This window comes from Macaca thibetana, chromosome 6 (assembly GCF_024542745.1).
Source record: "Macaca thibetana thibetana isolate TM-01 chromosome 6, ASM2454274v1, whole genome shotgun sequence".
In the NCBI taxonomy this organism is placed as follows: domain Eukaryota; kingdom Metazoa; phylum Chordata; class Mammalia; order Primates; family Cercopithecidae; genus Macaca; species Macaca thibetana.
In genome coordinates this window covers 165,522,716-165,548,242 of record NC_065583.1, presented here as the reverse complement: position 1 = coordinate 165,548,242, position 25,527 = coordinate 165,522,716, and the positions used below count along the sequence as shown (strand labels likewise).

Here is a 25,527-nt window from a genome sequence, read left to right as displayed (position 1 = left end):
TAGGTAGCTTTTCCACCGCCCACAATGGCTTCAAAACTCTTAATTGCAGGTGACTGCCCTCAACTTCCCACCTGCAACTCTTACTACTGGCCATGTCCCCGAAGGATTGGGTAATGCTATCTTTGTATAAAAGAGATACAGCAAAAGAAACTGGGGACAGCCAATGGGGAGAAGCAATGCCAAGGTCGCTGTGGGCTGTTGTCCTTGCAAATTTCAGATGACTGACAGACTTTCTGTGGCCTAATGATTTTTTAAAAGGTAATTTGCATATATATAGCTGTTTCCATAGCAACTCAGATTGTGTTTCATTACACTGCAGCCCTAATGGCAGCTTTAGCAAAGCTACCTAGAGATGGTGAGGGAGCCGCCTGGAGGTAAAGGGAATTTTAGTAAGATCCTGGTATTTGGAGGTTGATCAGCAAATTTTAGAGATATTCCTTTCCATTCACTAAGCGTGTGGCTTATCTAATCAGACTTAGTGTTTGCTTTTGAGAGAGTTGCCCTTCTGAGATCACGTGATCATTTCCTTCTTTTCAATCCCATTTTCATTAGATTTAAATTATAAATACCTAGCCATGCTCAATGTGAAGTTTATACATGACAATAAAATTTCACATCTGTGTTTACACACTTCGATAACTAAGTTAATAGCAAGGGCAGTTTTGCAGAAAATTATTAAATTGATAGACTGCTTGAAAATTCTAAATGATCCATGTTCACCTCATAACCACAACTGTGCGTTAAATACAAATTTCTATCTCCTGTTAATTTAACAAAGCCTTAGGAAGTCTCCCGAAAAAGGCATGGAAAGTAAGGCATATTAACATGCCCCTCCACCCATACATGTCCTTAATAAAGGATGCATGTGATTGGGTGTGCGTGATTACACATATCAGAAAATACCCCAAGGTTAAAAGTAGAGAGGATGGCATCACCACTCTCCAGCTAGCTGGGAAAGATACCCAGCAGCTAAGGCCCCACCGCCAAAGAAGAGCAAATCAATTTAGTTTTGTTTGTTTTCTTTTTTTGAGACCAAGTTTCGCTCTTGTTGCCCAGGCTAGAGTGCAGTGGTGCGATCTCAGCTTAATGCAACCTCTGCCTCCTGGGTTCAAGTGATTTTCCTGCCTCAGTCTCCCGAGTAGCTGGGATTACAGGTGCCTGCCACTGTGCCTGGCTAATTTTTTGTATTTTTAGTACAGACAGGGTTTCACCACGTTGGTCAGGCTGGTCTCGAACTCCTGATCTCAAATGATCCAACTGCCTTGGCCTCCCAAAGTGCTGGGATTACAGGCATGAGCCACCACACCTGGCCTAGATCCAGTTTTGTGTACTCTCTCTTTCTTGCTCGCTCATGCTGTCTCTCTCTGTCCCTCCCTCTTTCTCTTTCTCTCAAACTCTTTTCTTTCATTACCATGAGCATCCGTAGAACCGATATAAAATTAAACATCTGCTTTAAAACTGCAAACTCACTTAAAAGGCAAAGACAGAAACAAAACAAAAACTGCTAAAGTTAACGTCCAACATTTCTTTTTGTTAATAAAAGTGTTTCTTAATGCTGTGAAATCAGTATTTCGCAGCCTTAGATTTCCATGCATATTATTGCCTCTCACTAACGATGGAGGGGAAGAATTTTAAAGAGTAAAGGATGGAGGACGATTCTTTCTAATCTAAAAAGAATCACTTGACATAAAATGTGAGAAATGGAAGGAGCCTTTTTTCTACTGATACCTGCGAATGCAAATGTGGTTCACTGTTAAGTATATCTGGAAACCAGATAAGAGTGCATGTTCATGTTTGCTTTTAATTAACTGCACAGATAAGCCTCAGAAAATATATTTGTGAACAGAGCAGGTGTGCCACTTGAAAACAGAATTGCACTTATGAATTAAAATCCATTTTCTCTAAAAAAAAAAATACGACATGCATGAAAGCCAAATAATATGTAGGGCAAGTGGCTCTTTTAACTAATATGTATCATAATTTTAAGTGCTAACTGTGCTTGCTATAGACTGCTGTACTTGAAGTACTGAATACTTTTATGCTCAAGGTTCCATGGTTTTTAAATTGCTTGAAAATATGTCCTAACTTTTAAGTTGGCTGACTGTCATTTGCACAGTAGAATAATCCTTGTTCACTATTGTGAATTAATAGTCTGTGGAATTTTTTTTTCTCATCAATGAGGACACAGCTGACTCTGGGTGTGCCCCTAGCAATTTTTGTGTGAAGTGAATCAAGTTATGTAGAAACTTATCAAGTACGTTCCTCATTATTCCTTCCACCTGAAGGCCCTTAACTTCTAGAAGAATCGTAGATTAAAAGGCAAATATGAATGGAAGAAGAAGACCAGACTGTTTGAAGCCGACAGCACTAGGACTCAATGCAAGAAGAGTCGCAAGCGGATATGCAGAAGGAAGCTGCTTTGTGCAGGAGTGCTTGTGCCTGAGTCTGAGCAGGCGTGCAAGAACAAACATGCCCACCCCTGCATGCACACGAATGACTCAATTCTCAATCCGTTCTTACTAAAGGAGCATGCATGGGAGAGTTTGCCTCGCAACCTTCGTGGCCCATGTTTTATTCTCCTGCTCCCATTGCCGCAAGCCAAACCCATATGCATCTTTAAAACCCATTTCAAATGTTGCTTTCTTTATAAAGTCTTCCTTGATCTCTTCAACTGAAGTTTCTCTTTCCTCCCTTAAGCTCCTCCGGCCCGCTCTCCATGCTTATTTTGTAGAACAGTTCTCCATCTCCCTCTCCCTAACTCGATGGACTGCTCCTAGAGAACAGAGCTCGCATCGACATCATTTTCAGAGGCTCTCGTCTACCTTGACTAAGCAACCTTGTAGTGTTGCTCAGATATCTATTGTGAACAGGTGAAGAAAGAAGGAAGACAAGACGGTCACCTTCTAAGCAGTCCCATTTCCTGACTTCCCCGGGATTACAGGTCTCATGATAAAGGCTCCTATTTTAGGAAACCACTTCACAGAGATTCTTCTTCTGGGCATTCCCTGGGGAGGGCACACAGTTGATGTACACAGCTGCCGTGATGGCAAAGACAACATCCGTCATTAAGGAAGAGCGAGTCGCTAAGTGAAAAGAGTTTTGCACGTGCAAAACTGAAGCTTCTCCTCCACTAGGCTGAGTTTCATCCTCTAAGGGACAACCAGAAAGGAAGTTTATTTCAAAGGTGTCTTCAGGAATGGCAAACCAAAACATCTGTTGGAAAGGAAACCAGGTGTTGGGCAAGGGATGTAGACATTCTGTGATTTGGTGCTCTCCTCCAGGATCCAGTGGGGATTGCTATGTTGTGTTCGTTAACACTAGTTAATGTAATTTTTGTGATAATTGTAGAGCAAATAGAGCAAACTCTCAAATATAATTAGGGAAAAGTGTTTCTAATTAACTTGTAACTCGTGAGTTGCAAAGTAAAGCCACAAATCAGTTATGCATTGTCAGACCTAACAAGTGGAAATGAGCTGTACATTTCAATCTCGGCAAACACAAAACAAGACGCAAAGACCCAGAAAAACTTTCCTTTAAGCCCTTATACAATTTTGGCATGCTCTGAAATGTAATTAGAGATAAGCACAGATACATCTCACGTCACCAGCCCTAATGATCATGGAGGTGAAAACTGAAGGCAACTTCAGACGGGGTTCAACAACATCCAACATTTCACCGATGCAGTACGTAAAATGGAGCATGCTCACGAAACACTCACTGATCAGTGTACAGAAGGTTCTGATGACACTTCAAAATACAGTAATATTAATTACAATATTACTGTAATTAATACATTACAGTACTGTAATCTCTTCAAAGGTTTTGTAGGGAAGTAAAGGACTATAATATTTGCAAGCTCCACCCCAGTTAACACTGCCATCAGTAACAGTTGCTTACTGCTGGCTGTAAGTCAGGGGGCGGTACAGGCAATTTCTTCTATATCCGGTGGAAGCGATTCCACTTATTTTCTCTCTCACTTAAGGAAGCACACTGTAATATCAGCTAACCTAATTCTAATTTGAAATGCATTCATTCTAATTTGAGAAAAGTGATAAACGGGCCATATATTTTCATTGGATAATGTAGTTACTATTAGCATCAAATTATTTTGGCATCTCTCAAAACACATCCGTGTCTCCTAATCCTCCACCTCTCTGCTGTCCGCTGTAATTGTTGGTCTTGTGAAAGTAGAAAGTGGTGTTTCTCAAACAGGCATGATCCTAAGAACCACAAGAGGGTACTGCTAAATGTGTGGATTCCCAGGCTATTATCATGGAAATTTAGGATCCAGAAATATGTATTGTTTTATCAAGTGGCCCCAAAGAAACTCTTATGATTGGATAAACTGGAAAATCACTGGTGTAAAGGAGACTGGCTTTGGAAATCAAGGACTGCAAAAGTACCATAGACGAGCTATGACTTTCAGCATGCCCCTTGCATCCAACCTCACAGGACCTCAGGAATATTCAAGGCAATGATAGACAGGAAGGTACTAGCACTATGACTGGCAAGTGGGGGTGTTCAGAAATGTTCGTTTCTCTCTTCTTGGTCCACAAGAAATAAATGCAGAGAATACCTGGATTCTCAGGTTAGGCACATTGGACAACAATAAGAATGTAAAACACAGGAAATAATGTGACATATTGGCTCTAGAGGTATCTGCAATGTCCTACTCTGTGACACAGGTAATAAAGAAGGGATACAAGCTTGACTTACCCCGATATAAATGTTAGCAGTCTAACCTTAACATAGTACAAGTAACTACAGCTCCCTTAAAAAGACGATTTATGACAAACATAGACAAATGGGACAGAATAAGTAACTCAGAAATAAGACTGCACGTCCACATCCATCTGATCTTTGACATACCTGACAAAAACAAGCAATGGGGAAAAGATTCCCTATTTAACAAATGGGGCTGGGAGAACAGGCTAGATATATGCAAAAAATTAAAACTGGACCCCTTCCTTATACCTTATACAAAAATTAACTCAGGATGGATTAAAGACTTAAATGTAAAACCCAAAACTATAAAAACCCTAGAAGAAAACCTAGGCAATACCATTCAGGACACAGGCATGGTCAAAGATTTCATGATGAAAACATCAAAAGTAATTGCCACAAAAGCAAAAATTGACAAATGTGATCTAATTAAACTAAAGAGCTTATGCATAGCAAAAGAAGCTATCATCAGAGTGAACAGGCAACCTATAGAATGGGAAAAAATTTATGCAATCTATCCATCTACAAAGGTCTAGTATCCAGAGTTTACAAAAAAACGTAAACACATTTACAAGAAAAAAACCAACCCCATTAAAAAGTGGGCAAAGGACATGAACAGACACTTCTCAAAAGAAGACATTCATGCAGTCAACAAATGTATGAAAAAAAGCTCAACATCATTGATCACTAGAGAAATGCACATCAAAACCACAATGAGATACCTTCTCATACCAGTTAGAATGGTGATTATTAAAAAGTCAAAAAACAACAGATGCTAGCAAGGCTGCAGAGAAACAGGAATGCTTTTATACTGTTGGTGGGAATGTAAATTAGTTCAACCATTGTGGGAGACAGTGTGGTGATTCCTCGAAGACCTGGAACCAGAAACACCATTTGACCCAGCAATCCCATTACTAAGTACATACCCAAAGGAATAAAAATCACTGTATTATAAAGATACATCCACAAGTATGTTCATTGCAGTACTATTCACAATAGCAAAGATATGAAATCAACTCAAATGCCCATCAGTGATAGACTGGATAAAGAAAATGTGGTATATATATATACCATAGAATACTATACAGACATAAAAAGGAGTGAGATCATGTCTTTGCAGAAACATGGATGGAGCTGGAAGCCATTAATCCTCAGCAAACTAACACAAGAACAGAAAACCAAACACTGCATGTTCTCATTTAACTTAAAAGTAGGAGCTGAACAATGCGAGCACATAGACACAGGGAGGGGAACAACCCACACCGGGGCCAGTCAGGGAGTTGGGGGAGGGAGAGCATCAGGAAAAATAGCTAATGCATGCTGGGCTTAATACCTAAATGATGGGTTGATTGGTGCAGCAAGCCACCATGGCACACGTTTACCTGTTTAACAAACTGCACATCCTGTACATGTACCCCAGAACTTTAAAATAAAAAAATTTAAAAATGAAAACAAATACTGTATATGGAAATATCTTTTTCACTGAGATATTGGTGCCGCCATCCTGGTCACTGGTAAGAGAGCCATCCCATAAGGAAGGGAGAGCTATGGCTGGAAGAAGCCATATGGCTAGAAGGGTTTCTGAAGACTCTATGGGATAGAGTTGTGTTACCACCCTGGAACACTTACCTGCAGATTTCACGTATGGGAAACAAAACTTCTCTAGTTTAACAGATCATTATCTGGGGATTTTCCTTTCTTCAGACTTATTCTAAGTAGTAAATTTCCAACCCTTTCTAATCTCCTTAGCCTGCTTGGTTTTTCTCCACAGCACTTGTCACAGATTTATTTGTCTCAGTTTATTGTCTGACTTGTCCACTACAAAACAAGCTTTAGGAGGGCAGGTCTATGAGTTCTAAGCTTCTAACAGCCCATAACGGTTCTGTTAATAGATTACGAAATTTCACGTATTGTCTTGACATAGTTCACTCCTTTACATACGAATCAATGGAAATACCAAGACTCCTCTCAATGGTGCTCCTTTTTTTCTTCCTTCCTCCATCTGGCTCCTTGAAAAACAGGTGCCATGATCTTGACCATTAGGAAGAAAGCCATAACATAAGGAAGGCTGGTCTATGGCTAGAAGGTGCTTGTATCCCAAGCACCTAAACTTCACTTCCATATACATTTGACTCTGAACAACATGGTTTGAACTGTGCAGGTACACTTATACACAGATTTTCTTCCACTTCTGCCACCCCTAGACAGCAAGACCAACCTCTCTACTTCCTCCTCCTCAGCCTACTCAATGCAAAGATGATGAGAATGAAGACCTTATGAGGATCCACTCTTAATAAAGTGCATACATATTTTCTCTTCCTTATAATTTTCTTAATAACGTTTTCTTTTCTTTAGCTTACATTGTTGTAAGAATAGAGTATATATGTACATAAAATATATGTTAATTGACTTTTTATGTTGCTGGTAAGGTGTTCCGTCAACAGTAAGCTATTAGTAATTAAGTTTTGGGGAGCCAAATTGTATGCAAATTTTCAGCTCTAGGGGTTGTCAGCCTCCCTAACTCTTGGGTTGTTCAAAGGTCAACTATAGTAGGCACTCAACAGCAATCTGTTGAATGAATGAGGGAACGAGACCCACAGTCTACAGAATGGCTTCTGTCTCTAGGACTAAGGGTGGAGCATGTAGAAAGTTAAAGATGTGGATTTCCTAATTGGATTACAGTCAGTCTGTTTGGGGAAGCAATTAGGAATCAGAACAGTGCTGAGGGTTGTACATTTTTGCACTCTGCCGGTGCATATGATTTGGGCTAGCCTCTGTGAAGAGATAATCCTAAAATGGTCAAAATGACAGGAGACAAGAACAGGCAATGTCTCAGCAGAGAATGCACGAGACACAAAGCTGGTTAGGAGACGACTTGCCATCAAAAGGCAGACCAAATACTTATCTCCTCTCCCCATCATTGATCCATCAGAATTAATAGCAATGTATCGGGAAGGATTCTTCCCCAGGCCTGATGTTTTCTTACTGCGAATGGAGCACAATTACTGTAACACTGGACTCTCCCAGCTCCTCACTTGCTCTTCCCCTGAGAGAGACAGGAACTTGTCCAAGGCACTAGTGAGTGTGCAGGGCTTGGCCCAGCTCTGAGCTTCTTCCACTTTGGCATGAAAGGCCATGAGGAACTCTGCTTCCCCTGGTCTCCATGAGATGTGCCCTAGTGGCTGGTAGAGGAGAAGGGAAGCTACCCTGGCCCAACGGCTGCCTGTGCCATGATAGATAAGTCTACCTAATTCTGGCATTCTGTGTGAGCAAACCAGTCTGGCTAAAAAGCCTGGAGTCTGGCCTCCAACCCAACCCCTAGCAGTAATGAGGTGATAATGTGGCCTCCTTCTTTATTCCATTAGAACTTGGTTGCAGAAGACAGTATGCAATAGAAGGTTCTATAAACTATGGCCTGAGCTACCTGCTTGCATAAATACAGTTTAATACACAGCCACACACATTTGTTGATGTATTGCCTATGGTGCTTTCATCCAGCACAGGTAGAGCTGAATAGTTGTAACAGAGACCTAGGGCCTACAAGCTAAAATATTTTCTATCTGTCCTTTTACTGAAAAAGCTTGCCAACTCCTGTTTGAGAATCTAGAAGAGAATGGTAGAAAAGCGTATTGCCTCTAGTGCAATGCTTTCAGGTTTGAGAACAAAGGAAAAGTAAAAGGCAGGCAGGATGCAATTTCAGCAAACACTGCTACACTTCCACATGCTAAAAAGCAAAGTGTCCAACTTAGGAAGCAGGTTCAAGAGAACTGAGCCTTCCTGAGATGTGCAGAAGGAAAGCAGAGGAAAATGAATCACAGAAGGACATCCCACCCCAGCAGTAAAAAGAAGTGCTAGAAAAATGCTTTTCTCAGGGCCCAGAGCAGGAGCAAGCAGAGACAGTGGCCTGCAGTGCACACAGCAGAGGTCTGGGCTGGAAGGTACAGCAGGTTCCCACAATGGCAAGAGCAGCTTCAACAGGAGTCTGTTGAGGGTGATTTTGCAATCTTCGTAGGGCCAAGGGAGCAAATCAATTCCATCATAAAAAGCAGAAAAATCACTGTTGCACCATAGGATTGAGGAAAAGCTGCTAACAAACCATAGGACAGTGGAAGGCTTGTTACGGGACAGAACACACTCTGGGACACTGGACCAAGACACCTGACTCCCAAAGAGGAAATCCAAAATCAAAGGTTTGCAGTATGCAGGAAGGGAAAGAAACCACCTCATATAAGACCTGGAGTGGTGGGTTTGTACTGTGTCACCCCAGCTGAACTGCAACTGTGCTTCCCAGGATTTCCTTCCCTGCTTGGTTGCAGGTTGAGGCAGTCCATGGAGACATCTGCAGGATGGCTGGCTGGTGCAAGTGAAGCACAGAGCTGAACTCTGAGGGCTGCGGGCAGAGGGCATCAGGGCTGCTACAGTGTGTGCACGTCCCCCCTGCTGCTACTCCACCTTTTAGGCCACAGCTCTGACAGCTCCCATCACATCCCCTCTTTCCACTTCCCTAGGTCCCGGCCAGGAAGAATCATGTAGGGCTCTGTGGCAAAGAACGGCAGCGTTGTGTATCACTCATGTGGCAGATTTGCAGGCAGCGAGAGGCAAAAGAGGGGTGCCATTTGTCCCCATGAGTGGCAGCTGGCTCTGGCTTCCCCTGCTTCACATCCTGCTGTTCTTTCTGACTGCTGCCTGCTGGCCTGTGTCAACTGCAGGCCCATCATTGGACACAGCGGCAAAGCCTTCCACAGGCGTTTTCACCAGCTCTCACCGTGGTGTCAGGTCTAATCCTCATAACAAGTCCCCCTTTCCATGTCATCTACAGTGCTTCTGCCTCCCTGGTCAAACCATGATGCACCTGGAGACAGGTGCTGCCTCTGCTGCCAGTATCTAAATGTTGCAAGGTGGCAACAATATCCATGATTCCAGTTTCCCAAAGAAGAGACAATGGGAATGGTGGAATCTCCCTTCAAGCGGGAAGTGCATCATGCCAGAATGAACCTTTGCCTGGACTTCTTTCTCCTGATTCAGGTTAAGTCCACAGGTGATGGACTCTCAAAGCCACACAACACCAGGCTGGCATCCCCTGACTAAATCCAAGGGGTCTCCATGCGCTCACTCCCTCAGACACTGTGGTCAGCAGAATAATCACTCTCCAAAGATGTCCACATTTGATGCCTCGGGACCTATGAATGGGCTCCTTTACATGGCAAAAGGGACTTGCAGATGGGATGAAGACAAAGCATCTAAAATGGGGAAACTAACATGGAGAGAATCCTGGATCAGCCAGGTGGGCACAATCTAATCACATGGGGTTTTAAAAGCAGAGAATCATTTTTGGCAGTGATCAGAGGAAAATGTGACCATGGAAGACTCATCAGAGATGCAACGTTGCTGGCTCTGAAGGCAGTGGAAAGGGGGTCATGAGCCAAAGAACGTGGGTAGCATTGGAAGCTGGAAAAGGCAAAGAAATGGACTGTCCCCTAGAGTCTCCTGAAAGCAACACAGCCCCGGTGACAGATTGAAGCCAGGAGAGTCTGCGTCAGGCCTGTAACCCCTAGAACCATAAGGAAATCAATCTGCCTTGTGTTAAGCTGCTAAATGTGTGGTGAACTGTCACAGCAGCCACAGATGACCAATACAGACTCCACTGATGCCCTGCGGCACCCCCAGTGAGGGCTGGCTTCTGGGAACATGCCTGCCTGGGATAATTTCCCTTAAAGGCTCACAATGGCTTGCTTGCTACATTTGATGGGCAGGGGCCATTGCTCACACCTTTGAACAGTGAGAGGAGGGAGAGCTGACAATGCAATCATGTATCGCCTGAGGCCCGGAAAGTATGTGGCCAATTCCAGTGTGAGGCAGCCCCGAATTCAGGTTGCTGGAGGACCCAGGCCCCATAGAGGCACAAGAATCCCCTTGACTGAGACTGTGCAAAATAAAAAATTGGGAGAAGATGATTTTTACACATTAGCTAACTTAAGAATTGTGGATTTTGAACTTTAACACACAACGGCAAGAGGTATTGATTTTTTGACTTTAATTCCTTTGAACCTTAATGTCTTCGGACTTCAACATGAAAGTGGATTTTAACTTTGATTTTTAATTTCTCCATGGGAATTTGATATTTGGAGGGGTTCATATTAAAATTCGAAGCATCTCTACATTGCTGGCATTTCATTATTGAAAAGTCTGTATTCATTTTTATCTTTGGGATGTTGTTTAATCTTCTCACAGAACCTCTAATGTGCTATGTTGGACAACATACCTGAACAATATTTGGAATAAGAAATAAAACTAGACTTAATTTTAAATCTTGGGAACATAGTAACCCTCAATTTGATTTAAATAATTTGCTCCTCTGACCCCTTTTGGTGCCTCTTGGTGTAATATACAAATTGCCCACCAGGAATTCCAGGTAATCCCCAAAAAGTGCCAACAAGACAGAAGAAGAGCTTTCTTGACAAACTGCTTAGCTTCTGCTCTAGGGAGAGGGGCTACGCCTCTGGGTGATCATAACAAAGAGGATGAAAGAAAAATAGGCTGGGGATGTTAGTGGGAGAAATGCATTCCCTCTGTTCCGGTGTCTTCTTCCCTGCAGGTGCTTCATTAATGTTATACCCGAACTTCTGTGACATTAGCAAGGTCACTTGGCTGACAGACCTTAAAGAAGGCCTCCAGCCTGGCTTTTATCAGCAACAGAGATAATATCTGTAAACATATTTAACATTGTTCAACCTTCAAAACTGTTCAGAGTTCACTGTATGAGTTCAGAACTGTATGAGTTCAGAACTCATACAGGACAGAAGATGTTATTTATCATGGACATAATGGAATAGAGAAGAGAATGGAAGGAGTAATTCAGACAAGAAATTTCATCACATTTCTGTAAGATACAAAACAGCCAGGGGTGAGCTGACAGATGGAGCTGAGGGAGAAGCCAGCACAGCCCAAGATACACACCTAGGGGATCCTATCTCAGGGAGGTGGCTGACTGTCCTGGTGGAACCCTAGGAAAGATTTGTACTCAAGAGATGGCAGGAACCTGGGGTGCAGAAATGGGAAGACAAGCTAGAAAGGGGTGATTGAAAGGAAGCAGTCACCTTTCATTCTCCACTTCCACCTAGCTTGAAAGAATAGCCAGCAGACAGGAAAGTACTATCCCCTTCCTCCAGGCCACATAAACAAAATAAACAACTCAGAAGAATCTCCAAATAGATGGACTGCACTGGGGAGAACCAAAAAGCTACTGCGGATATCTGGGCCTTAGAGAAAAACCCTCCTCTTTAAAACACCAACAAGACTCCCCACTACAACAGTTCCCTCCCACCCACTCACCCTGAAGTGAAGCTTCACTGTGAATAAGCTTCACCGACATGCACAGAGCTCAGAGAAACTCTATTCCACTATTTTAAAAATAAGCAGAAGATTGAGGACCACCACAGATTTGAAGTAAGCCTGCAACATCCATGAAAAAGCCCACCATAAAAAAAGAAAAGCTGACAATGAAAAAAAATTGAGATAATTCATGCTAAAGAGATAAAAACAAACTTAAGTTCTAAATAATATCCTTAGAGAAATTCAAAAATATTTTACATTCATAAAACAAAAATAGGAGCTATTAAAAAACACAAAAGATAATTATTAGATTTTTTTCTTTTCTTTTCCTTTTTTTTTTTTTTTTTTTTTTTTGCAGATAAAGGCTTGTTTTAATAGCTGATCTATGTAGTCACGGAGGCCAGTATGTACAGACAAAGAGGGGAGCTTTTATTTCTTGGTCTCTTCCTCCTTGGACAAAGTCTTGATGATCTCCTCCTTCTTGGCCTGGAGGCGCTCTTCACGGCGCTTGCGTGCTTCCTTGGTCTTAGACCTGCGGGCCTCAGCCTGGTCAGCCAGGAGCTTCTTGCGGGCCTTGTCTGCCTTCAGCTTGTGGCTGTGTTCCATGAGAATACGCTTGTTTTTGAACACATTCCCCTTCACCTTCAGGTACAGGCTGTGATACATGTGGCGATCAATCTTCTTACACTCACGGTATCTTCTGAGCAGCCGGCGCAGAATCCTCATTCTCCTCATCCACATGACCTTCTCTGGCATTCGGGCATTGGCTGTACCCTTCCGCTTACCTATGCCCATGTGCCTGCCCTTCCGGCGGGCCAAGGTATTTTTCCGGCATCGCGCCTGGGAATGGACCGTCACAGGCTTGCGGATGATCAGCCCATCTTTGATCAGCTTTCGGATCTGCTGACGGGAGTTGGCATTGGCGATTTCATTGGTCTCATTGGGGTCTCACCAGACCTTCTTCTTGCCACAGCGGAGGACACTAGAGGCGAGCCTCTTCTGAAGCCTGAGCATACTCATGGCTGCGGCCGCAGCAGCGAAAGGAAAGAGCTCCAGATTTTTTCTTTTCAAAAGATGATACCCTCTTGGGCCCCTGGTAGTGGGAGCATGGAAGTCACAGAAAAATTGGGGGAAAATAAATGTTGGATACTAGAGAATTCTTTCAGAACATATGATTAAAAGGCAAAGGGCTCCAAATTATATAAGAAAATACAAGAGAAATAATCCAAGAGGCTCAAAATCTGACTAATTTCAGAAAAAGAGGACAGAGGAAATGAAGACAAAGTAATTATTTTAAAAAAGAAGAAAATTTTCTGGCACTGAACAAGGTCATGACTCTTTAAACTGAAAATGTTCAATGATTTTTTTTTAAAAGGCAACACCGCATATATCACGAGAGAATTTAATAGTATTAAGTCTAAAATTAAATTATAGAAAATATTCCTGAGAAAAATAATTTTCCATCTAGAATTGTGTATCTAGTAACCATCACTCATGTGTGAGGGTTAAAGACTTATTTTTTCAGAATTTAATCTCCTAAGCATCCCTTTTCAGGAACTTGTAAGAGAGAAAAACAAGAGAGAAGAGGGCACAGATCTTGGAAACAGAAGTTCTAATCCAGGATTGCCGTGCAGGTCTAGAGAGCAAAATCCAAATCTGTCCCGAAGACAGAGGATTCTGGAAGGGACTTTTATGGAGAAAGGAGGGAATTAATGATACCCAAAATGAAGGACAAGGTTGAGTCCTCAGCCTGACTCCTTAACTAAAAGGAAAGACCATCTGGATATGCGAAGCATCAGATGGACAAACATACTCTTCTCCTGGAGAAGCACAGTTCTCAAGACATGTGCTTTCACCAAAATAACACTTATTTACTAAGTTCTACAGTTTAATAAAAACCATTTTATTATGATTTGTAAAGCATTCTGAAATCTTTAGTTGGGCATACTCAAAATTTTGGTCCATTATTTCCACATTTAGAGAGAGAAAAATTACATGAGTCAGGCCCAAAGGATGTGAAGCATTTCTAATCAAAGTTTATTTGCTTAGGAGCTTTTCAAGCAACAGCTAGCATACAATAGCTTCGATTGGATTTAACAAAAATTCTCATCATCATCTCATAGTAATTATTGCATAGGAAGAAAATTATTTATTGCAAGACGTAGCAGGCAGCAAAATATATTCTACTGTGAAGAGATACTGCAGTGAAAACAGGCAGCTGTTTTTTTCAGCATGCATGTTTATGTGTTGGATGTAAATGTATGTAAACATCTCAGTTTCAACACTTTATCATGGTTTGAATAGTTTGCCGAGCAATATTCAACACATAATGTAAAGCTTTGCAAGATCATTTCTTTCTTATTTATAATTTGGCACTCTTGACATCATAGGTTCTTCAGGATATATAGCTGGGTCTAATCTAAAATCTGGTTTATAAACTATGCTTTAGTTTTTTAAAAATCACTAAAATTGTTCTTTTGAATATTTGTTTATAATACATCCTAGTCTACGAATAAGTAAGAAATTCAAAGGGAGACCTCACCCTGCCTTCCCATGTAATTTTTCGTTCAACATTTGTTCTCATCCATGAGATAATAGGCAGGAAAGTGATCAGAAAAACTCCCCTGTATGGCGGGGCTCCTGTAACATACTGAGTCGTTATTCTTCGCTGAGTTCTGTATTAGATGCACGGGAGAATTGCAAAGGAAGTAAGGGGTATAGTTGTTATACTTAGATCATCGTTTTGTTTAATCCATGCATGGATATCTGACCTAATTCCTAAACAGATTTGCAGCGGCTCCTTGTGACAACAGATGTGAAGCCAGCCCTTCTTCTTGTACACACTACTCCACCTCTCAGAGTCATCCACTCCCTTGCTGCTCATCTAGCAAGTTCCTAAAATGTGGTCTTGTTTGTCAGGCCCATTGCTTTAAATATTTAGCAGCCAGTGCTGCACACACCTGACCATTCAGATCAGAGCCTCACCCTGCAGTGGGCAGTGGGCACTGGTGTAGGCATCTCTGTGGCGGCACTGTGTGGTCAACTGAGGGCATCCCAGGCTTGGTCAACAGAATCCAAGCTTTGTCTGAGGTGAATTCCTTTTGCCTTATTTTGTTTTGCTTTAGGCGGTGAAGGTGGCTTTGGCTTGATTTACATCATTGAGGCAACGTCTGTGCAGAAGTTAGCTGACTCCTGCAGGTTTCCAGGCCCCCTCAGGTTTCTGTCAGTAAGGAAATTCAGAAGGCTGTGTCTAGAGCCAATCACTAGACTGGCTTACAGGAGCAATTGCTTCCACACTAGAATGTTCTCCTACTCTCTTCCAATTTCCTTTACTAGAGTGGAAGCTTGGCCAAGGGGCTTGTGGATTTTCTCGAGAATCCATGATGGCAACTTCAGAAACCATGAACTTCAGCTTGTCAACATGTTCTGATATGTTTTTCTTTGAAAAAAGGTGAAACTGATGCCTGAAGTTCAGCCAAGCACAATATGAACATGCTTCTGGAAAGGCAGAAAACATCTATTGAAGTAACAACCACTGTCCTTCTCAATGGATGTGGCTATCACGGCATTTCTTCTAGGAGGAGACACAGAGAAAGCCTCAAACTCCCAGCACATGCTGATGAAAACACAGTGGGTCCAAACATGACAGTGGGTGCAAACCTCCTCCTTCTTAAAAGAAGTGGAGTAAGAGTGTATCCTCTCCGTACATCAAGCAAGCATCATTCCTACAGCCCATGTTTCACCAGGAAAAGAAACAAGAGGTTACGCCTTTGGTTTTCCAAATGGGGCTCACATAGGAATTTCTGATGTTGCCCTGGCACTTGTGAATGGCTGACACCCAGAAGCTGTCAGAAGCAATGTTGAAGGCAGTGGAGTAGACAGTGGTCAGTTCTTTATAGCTGCTTCAAATGTCAGCACAGCATAAGGTATATTCTGCAGAAGATGTCATGTGTCAGGGGTATGGCATTTCCATTCTGTTTTAAGCCATCATTCATCTCAACCTTTGACACGTGGCTGAGTTTCTTTGGCAATCAGGGAAGCCACCACAGAGGGGTTCTTCTAGACAATGAATTTTGTGTTGGAGCAAAATTAAATTTTAGTCAAATCCAATTATTCTCAAATCATAAATGAATCCATACAGTGTACACAGAAGGGCTCTGCTGGTCTTCATTTCTCATGGCTTCATGTATCTGTTGGTGGAGTCTTACTGCCTCCTGTCCCCATCACATGCACTGAGCTCTTTCTTTTGCAGGCAGTTCCAACTTAAGCAAAACCCACAAATATAAGGATGGTTGTTCATAACCATAATGGTAGGAAATACTTTCAGTTACATAACTCACCTCTAAACTATCATAGACATCACACTGCGTAGATAAAAATACTTTTACTTTCCCTGACTCATGTCTTCCCACATTAGCTTAGTGTGAAATATTGCTTTAGTAGTACGGTAATTCTTAACAATTATTATTTTTTCCACAAAGACGATTTTCTACTTACGGAAAGACAAAACAAAAGAAAAAAAAAACAATTTGCATCTAGTTCTAATGTAACTAAGAGTGAGAAAGAAATGGGCCAATAATCTCAAAGAGTGTATATTTAAGAAAATATACAAAAGTTGGGAGTCTTGACCCAGAACTGGACAAATATTTGTGACTCTCTAGCTTGAATAGTGTATTTTCTTAAAAAATACATTTTCATCTACTTCATCAGCATAGCTACAAGGAAAATTTAGAGTTAAGACAGAAGGTCGATTGAATCACAGATAATTAAAAGATCTTTTTAGACAGTCAACTACGCAATCCATTTGCTAAATACTTGCTGATGGGGTACTTTTTGATGAACTGAAAACCAAATATCACCTCGAACGATAGTGAGCATGATTAAGATGAATAAGCGGCAGAGTAATTTGAAATGCTGTATTGAGGCCACCTGGGCCATTAATACTCCAAGTAACACTGCATATTTAAAAGGGAGGGATGACAGCTCATGGCTAACACTGACTGTGTTCACATGTATTCCACATACGTGCCAAATGTTTTACACGGTCTCATTTCTTAAACCCTCAGGACCATAGTGTGGCTACTATAATTATCTCCATTTTACAAAACCCGAAAGTCCTACAATCATGGAAAAGCTTTCATGTTCACTTTTTAAAAATTCCCTAATATGTAATAATTGTGACTTTTAATAGACATGAATATTTCATTCAAAAAATTAACTGCTAAGTAGGATAAGCTGTCTGTTGCTAACCACACTAGAAACCAGAATATATACCTTATTAGCAAAAACTGACATGCCTTGTCCTTTGATCAATTATTATTAATGCTATTCTAACAAAGAGCCCTGGGTATTGTACGACGCTCAACTACTTCTAAATCCACTGACAAAAGCTGATTATGATCACAGAATTTTAGTGAGGGTTACATTTACTGGATTATTGAATATGATCAATCCATGCGTGTCACATCTGATACCATTTTCTTCAGTTGTTTACTCATCTGAAAACACATATTGAGACTGCCTACGTTATTAGAACACCACAATATTTATTTGATTAGCCCATTTGCCTCTGTGTTGGATAATGGAAAGTTTACCTTGAGATAAAGTATAATAATTTGATAATGATTCTAACCTGTGACCAGCTCCCGGATCTCCAGGTCAGTCGTCTTGCGGAGTAACCTCACCAGTGCTGGGATGCCACCACAGTTTTTCAGGGCAATTTTGTTATCATCGTTAGCCTTCCCATATACCAGGTTTCTCAGAGCTCCACAGGCACTACGGTGGACTTCGGTCATCCGATGATCCAACAGGTCCACCAGGAGCTGGATGCCTCCTTGTCTCCTTATCTGAAAGAGCAAAGGACACCACTTTTGCCTTACAGTGTAAGGTTTCCCTACCTACCCCAAAACATGTTTTTCATATAAAGTATCTGCTAACAATTAATTGCACCAAACTGAATTAAGGCATGCAAAAGGAAACGGAAAAAAAAAAGTGTTTGTTTTATATTTGATTGCCTGTATTTGCTTTAATACCTTACCAATAAAAATCCAAATGTATTTCTTTCAAACCACAGAATTTGGGAAAGGTGATTTTAACTTCATAATGAGTGCCTTAGACATTTCTCTATAAAAACATGCCACATCCTTATGGATGAAGCACATGAAGAAATAAAAGGCATTAAAGTGATCCTCATTCCCTAGACTTATTAAATTTAACCACTGTCTTAAAGGGCTGCAGGAATGATGTACAAAATGTTAAAATTATGCTTAATAGGGATATGCTCTAAACATTTCAAAGGAACCAGAAGCAAAATGAGAGACTGGACGAACTGACACGAGGCATTTTATCTCAGATGACCCATGGAAATAAGAACGTTTCTTACATGAGAGACAGAACATGTGAGGCCAAGGGATGTTACGCTTAATTTAGGTATTTGATTCAACGACAAAAAACCACTGTACATTTTACTCTTCTTTTTATGAAAAGAAAATTTTAATCTTTTATAAGTAAATGCAAAATATTTTTGCTGTGTATTTCGAGATGCATGTTCTCCTGGTTGCCCTTTGATTTGGGGAACAATTTCAAATTTAAATTAGAAACGAAATAAAGTGGCTACTTAACACACAGGCTATTTCACAGGGTTTTCATTAGCAAAGCTGCATCTGAAAACTTTTGCATGTATATGGAAAAAGAGCATGATTCATTCAGGAATACTCTTCTCCTATACTGTATGCTTCAGCGCTCTTCAGGGATCGAAGGATTGCATCTTCTCTACTTAATTTTTTGATTACAGAAAAACTCATTCATCTCACAGACGTGCCGGGACACCTGGCTACATCCCCGGCCTCTTTCTTTTCCCTTTCTTTTTTCTATTGAGACAGGCTGGAGTGCAGTGGTGCGATCTCGGCTCACTGCAAGCTCCGCCTCCCGGGTTCACACCATTCTCCTGCCTCAGCCTCCCGAGTAGCTGGGACTACAGGTGCCCGCCGCCACACCCGGCTATTTTTTTTTTTTTTTTTTTTTTGTATTTTTAGATGGTTTCACCGTGTTAGCCAGGATGATCTCAATCTCCTGACTTCGTGATCCGCCCACCTCAGCCTCTCAAAGTGCTGGGATTACAGGCGTGAGCCACCCTGCCCGGCCATCCCCAGGCTCTTTCAATAGTGCCCAAGTGCTGCTCTCTGTCAGGTGACTCTAACACAGTTTAAAACTGCACTTGGAACTACACCCTCACCCCAAGCCAGCATTCTTGTTTATCTTCAAGTGCTATTGAATTCTCCATAGGACTTGTCATGTTCTAACTTATTTGTTATGTTTATCATTATCCTCTGTCTTCTCCTATAAGGATGCGTGCTCCGGGAGGAAAAGTGTTATATATCCCTATCCCTAAAACCAGTGCAATGCCAGACACATCATAACTATTCATGAAATATTTGTCAAATGAATGGAGAGGCTTAATATATTACTTGCTGTGTTGGTGTTTCTCAGCTTTGCTAAAATAGTGTTTTCAAAATGAAGAAATATCCCTCTTTAAAGACAAAAAACAAACACCTCTTTTGTGAGCAGCCAGGGATGTATCCAGAGGCGTCAGCCCCGCAGCTCTTCCAACCCAGCTTACAAACAAAATAGAGCATGCTTCATTCACACAGGGTGGCCTCTGATGATTCCGAATATGCCTACAGGAATTATTTTCATTCATCAGCAAATGAAAGCAGAAAAAGGGGAAATCCTCATAGCACTCTTGGACTCTAAATCCCTAACTTGGAAACCATGAATGCAGCGTTTCACATACGGCACCTCCATAGGAACATGATAGGGAAGGAAGAGGGAGGGATGTAGAGGGACAGCGTAGTTGAGGGGGTTATGGTTGCCCAGCCTGAGGGTGGTGACAGCACCTGGGTAAGAGAGACTCAAGGATCTTTTGGGTCAACTAAGGAAAGAGAGAAAGAAGTGGGAAACAACTCTGCCCAACTTACAGTTCTACCCACAGCTGCTTGACTCCTGCCCAAGAGAGATGATGTCTGTATTCCTATATAGGTGTGTCTTGTTCATGCACCCAGATTATAAGCACACCCACTTTATTACAGTGCTTGAGAAGGGATATTCCACTTGTACAAAAAAGGTTAAACTATGAGTGTCACTTTCTCTTTGTATGTATATTTGCCCACCTGTGATTTAGTTCAAAGTTCTCTTGAGTTTAATTTAAACAATAATGAAACCATTGAAAAGAGATCATAAATCCATTCTTATAGTGAATCTATTAGTTATATATGAAAAACAGATGGCATCATCAATCAATCTATGCATTTTATTCATATTTATATATTTTAGCAATACTGGATGTTATAATTAATATGCCTAATTTATTATATTTCCAATTCATATGATTTAATGAATTAAGTGATTAAAATATTAAAACATTAAAGGGAAAATGAATTCAAACTGAATGCAGCATGAATTCTTAATGCTAAAATGAAAACACAATGTTTTCAGTATGGCCCTAATTAATGCCATATGCCCATATTTATAGTGAGATTTTCAGTTCGATTTTAATCTATTTAGATAAACATAAATAAGTCAATTAACCTTTTTCTTTTGCTCTTATTTGGGGTCACCAGATACTCTATATTAAAACTTGTTTTCTTGGGATTGAATTTTATCTAAGAATGTGAGAATCCTACTTTTGTTTTCTGAAGCCAAACATTACTCAGAGATAAAATGTAAATGGCCACATGCGTGAAACGGGATGGCCAGGTCCTTGGTTCTCCCTCCTCCTGCTGCAGCCTCCCCTCTCCCATCAGGACCAGGAGGGAAGCCCTGACATGGACTCCAGTCCTCTTGCTTCTGGTGGCTGTGCATGGCTCTGATGCTGTCCTCTTCACTTTCCCTCTATTTTGCTTTTCTCCAGGACCCTTCCTTCTCCTTCCTTCCTTCCTTCCTTCCTTCCTTCCTTCCTTCCTTCCTTCCTTCCTTCCTTCCTTCCTTCCTTCCTTCCTTCCTTCCTTCCTTCCTCCCTCCCTCCCTCCCTCCCTCCCTCCCTCCCTCTCTTTCTCTCTTTCTTTCTTTCTTTTTTTTTTTTTTTTTTTTTTTTTTTTTTGAGATGGCGTTTCCCTCTTGTTGCCCAGGCTGGAGTGCAATGGCATGATCTCGGCTCACTGAAACCTCTGCCTCCCGGGTTCAAGCAATTCTCTTTTCTCAGCCTCCCGAGTAGCTGGGATTATAGGCGCATGCCACCATGTCTGGCTAATTTTTGTATTTTTAGTAGAGACGGGGTTTCATCATATTGGTCAGGCTGATCTCGAACTCCTGACTTCAGGTGATCTGCCCGCCTTGGCCTCCCAAAGTGCTGGGATTACAGGCGTGAGCCACCGCACCCGGCCCCTTCCTCCAATTTCTTGCACCCAATCCATCTACCAGTTTCTTCTGGTACCTAACATGAAATCTTTCCAAGCTTCCAAACAAACCTATTTTAAACCCTTAAAATGTACAACTTTCTGAAAACCTATCAGAAGGAACTTGTCTTATTTGAAATGGCACCTTTATTTATTCTCCCCAAAAATGACAAGCTGTCTAGTTCCAATTTATCCCCCTAGTCGATCACTCCACATCCAGCAAGCTGAGCCCAGGTTTTTGTTAACATATGATCATTGCAGGTCAGTTTACCCTCTCCTCACATTATTTCTTTAATCGTCTTCCTGCAGAATTGTTTTTGTTTTGTTTTGTTTTGTTTTTCTTTCAGACAGAGTTGCGCTGTCACCCAGGCTGGAGTGCAGTGGCGCGATCTCAGCTCACTGAAACCTCCGCCTCCAGCGTTCAAGCGATTCGCTTAGTAGAGATGAGGTTTCACCATGTTGCCCAGGCTGGTCTTCAACTCCTGGGCTCAAGCGATTTATCCACCTTGGTCTCCCAAAGTGCTGGGATTACAGACGTGAGCCACCATGCCAGGCCTCATGCAGAATTCTTTAAAAGTCAAATCTTGAAAGATTTTAGGTTTCATAGCATTAAAATAAAGTCAATAAAATGCTAGTTAATGTATATCTTATATTTATATATAATTCAACAATAAAATAAGATGCATTCAAAGCATGCCTGTCATACGGTAGTAAGTGAATAAGTATTTATCAGATGAATGGTGCAGCTGGTTGTCAGGTATTTGTTTCTCTCTCTCTCCTTTTTACAGCAGGTTTAGGTTCACAGCAAAATTGAGCAGAAAGGGCAAAATTCTCATGTACTCCCTTTCCCCACACAGGCACAGCCTCCCCTGCTATCAAAGATCTGCACCCTAAAGGTACATTTGCTACAGTGGATGAATCTACATTGACACATTGTTATCACCCAAATTCTACAGAGTTCAATAGTCCAAAAACAATAGGGTTCATTTCTGGGCTATACCCTCTATTCTTTTTTTTTTTTTTTTTTTTTTTGAGACGGAGTCTCGCTCTGTCGCCCAGGCTGGAGTGCAGTGGCCAGATCTCAGCTCACTGCAAGCTCCGCCTCCCGGGTTCCCGCCATTCTCCTGCCTCAGCCTCCCGAGTAGCTGGGACCACAGGCACCGCCACCTCGCCCGGCTAATTTTTTGTGTTTTTAGTAGAGACGGGGTTTCGCCGTGTTAGCCAGGATGGTCTCGATCTCCTGACCTTGTGATCCGCCCGTCTCGGCCTCCCAAAGTGCTGGGATTACAGACTTGAGCCACCACGCCCGGCCATACCCTCTATTCTTAATAAATGTACAATGACATGTATCCTCCACTATAGTTTCATACAGAATAGTCTCACTGCCCTAAAAAATCCTCTGTGCTTTGCCTATTTATCCCTCTTTCTCCACTGACCCTTGGCAACCACTGATCTTTTTACTGTTTCCATGACTTTGCCTTTTCTAGAATTTCAAATAGTTGGAATCACAGAGGATGTAGCCTTTTCAGATGGTCTTCTATTAGTAATATACATTTAAGGTTTCTCCATGTCTTTGCTAGATATCTCATTTCTTTTTAGTGTTGAATGTTGAATAATATTCCATTTTCTGGATGTACCACAGTTTATTTATTCATTCATCTACTGAAGGACATCTTGGTTGCTTCCAAGTTTTGGTAATGTTGTCTAACATTGCTATAAACATTTGCGTGCAGGTTTTTGAGTAGATGTAAGTTTTAAATTTATTTAGTAATACCAAGATGTGCCATTGTTCGATCACATGATAAAAGTATGTTTAGTTTGTAAGAAACTGCTATACATTCTTTCAAAATGGCTGTTTCACATTCCCACCAGCAGTGAATGGGAGTTCCTGTTGCTCCACATCCTCCCTAGCCATTTGGTGCTGTCACCTTTTGCATTCATTCTGGTCATTCTGATAGGTGTATAGTGGTGCCTCATTGTGTCTCCTTCTCTTCTAAGATTACCTGTGTGATTCAGATTTATTTATATTTATACAAATGATTAAAATTGAAACAATGAATGTTGAAATACATACGGGGAAATGATAGCTTCATTTGAATCTGGACTGAACAATTCTCATGTCTGCTACTTTCCTGGACCTGATAAAATTGGACAGTGACCAGAAGGGACTTTCATATATGACCTGAATAGACGGTCTTAAACTCATTTATTAAGTGGTTCTTTGACAGATGATTGACTTTAGTCAGTTGTTCCTGTGTCAATGCCTCACATTTATTTTTCTGCTTAGGTGTGCACTTCAGGAATCTAGATGGCAAGAGTAATCTATAAGGAGTAAGGGAGGTGGAGGCTGGTAAACCCCATCCCCAGGGGAAACAAAAGATGAATTAACCAATCAAATAAGACAAAACTATGCCCTACTGCCTGTCTTTGGTTTGGTTTGGTTTTGTTTTTAGGTTGTTTACAGTGAGGGCATTGTTAAGCCTGATGCAGATAATCTCTGGGGAATGAACACTAGAATGCATTCCCAGTTTGCACCAGGGAAGAATAAAAATGGCTTTCATACCTTTGCCCTAAAATCCACTGCTTCAAAGTATGTTTACAATTTGAACTCAGAGCATCTAAGGAACTGAGAGTATCTAAGAATCATGCAAGAGAAGGATGCAGTGAGTTTCTTCTTTGCCTTTTCCTTACAAGGTAGAATATATCTAAGGCTTTTAAATCAGAAAACAAATGGATAGGTAATTAAACTATACACAAGAGAAATGCAAGTAATGCAACAGTACCTATTGCAAAAATAGGGCCTCATCACCAAAGGATTTGTTACTCTTAACATAATCTGCATATAGTGACAATAGCATATATTTGTCAATGAATTAGCTATTATCATTCAACTGATATCAACATCAATGAATAATGTGTAGCATATTCAATTACAGCGGTGTTCAGATATTTATGACAGTCTTCATAAAAATGTAATGATAATGATGATGTATAGTGGATAAAAAATACTTTCAACAGCTTGCAACAGAATTCCTCTCGGGAGGTATCTGTCTTTATTTAAAAGAAAAAATACTATGACAAGTTGCTTAGAGGATAGTGAGACCCTGAGGGCACAGCCTACCAGGTATTCAGGGCAACAGAAGAGATTGCTCGCCTGCTCTGCATTTGCAAAAGGGAGGGATTTGGAGCTGGGGACAGAAGACAGAAAAGGCTGGAGTAGCTTTTGTCAACCTATTATTTGGTGAGACAAGGACCTCAAAACAGGTAAGGACCTGGGTGTGTGCTGCTATTCCTCTCAGGAATCTTTCATTTTAATAAAATGGATATATTTTTGGGCTTCCGGGTTCATGTTGAAAGAAACCAGGCTGTGCCTGAGACTCAAAGTAAAATTTAATAATAGTATGCAAGACTATCATTACATACTATATATATGTATAGTATATCATAAACATATATACACACACATACATAGAGTATATATATACACACACACAAACTATGGATACTATGTACTATAGTACTTATTTTCTTTAGATACTTATGAAAACTCAAATCCCAATATCTGAGAACGGGTTTATAGAAAGAGCTGATTAAAAAGAAGATAAGGGAATGCAGTGATTTTTTTTTACTAAATTTTCAATTAACTGTTACTTTTCCATGGTGCCGGTTCTGAAAAAGCTTTCTTAAGTGATATAATTATTACACATTCCTTTTTAATATTAAGAATTTCAATAATTTTCTCGGCTTATAAGCTAATGGAAGATACAAAGTTTGTGGATCCCAAACCAGATGATTAACCAGATGTATGTAGAAAGTGCAAAGTGACCAGTTTGTAAAATGCACGTTTTACCTCACTGAATTTCAACCCTTACTTTTATTACAAAGCCAGTTAAACAATCAATGTTTCCATAAAATCTGAACTGAGGTATATCCATGTAGCTGTCTCTGAGTAATACAGAAGTATATTTCATAAAGGTCATAATTTTTTAGTAGAAATTATTTTTGAGAATCTCTCTCTCCCTCCAGTTGTATGAAACGGCCTGTGTTCTCCATTCGATAGGCGAACCAAGATGAGTCATGT

At 41.0% G+C, this 25,527-nt stretch overlaps 2 protein-coding genes and 1 pseudogene across 7 annotated transcripts in view; all 3 read right to left on the bottom strand.

Annotated features, from left to right (window-relative positions):
• CTNND2 (catenin delta 2) overlaps positions 1 to 25,527 on the bottom strand; it is a 935,738-nt gene that overhangs the window by 213,450 nt on the left and 696,761 nt on the right. For all 4 annotated transcript variants that reach the window (XM_050794061.1, XM_050794059.1, XM_050794060.1 and 1 more), the window contains one exon: positions 17,687 to 17,900. In XM_050794061.1, coding sequence (XP_050650018.1) covers positions 17,687 to 17,900 — 214 coding nt within the window. The remainder of the gene's footprint in view (positions 1 to 17,686; positions 17,901 to 25,527) is intronic.
• DAP (death associated protein) overlaps positions 1 to 25,527 on the bottom strand; it is an 840,643-nt gene that overhangs the window by 509,686 nt on the left and 305,430 nt on the right. The gene's annotated exons all lie outside the window — the stretch shown is intronic.
• On the bottom strand, positions 12,463 to 13,123 carry LOC126956836 (60S ribosomal protein L19-like; annotated as a pseudogene). Its single transcript, XR_007726490.1, has one exon. The product of XR_007726490.1 is annotated as a 60S ribosomal protein L19-like (transcript).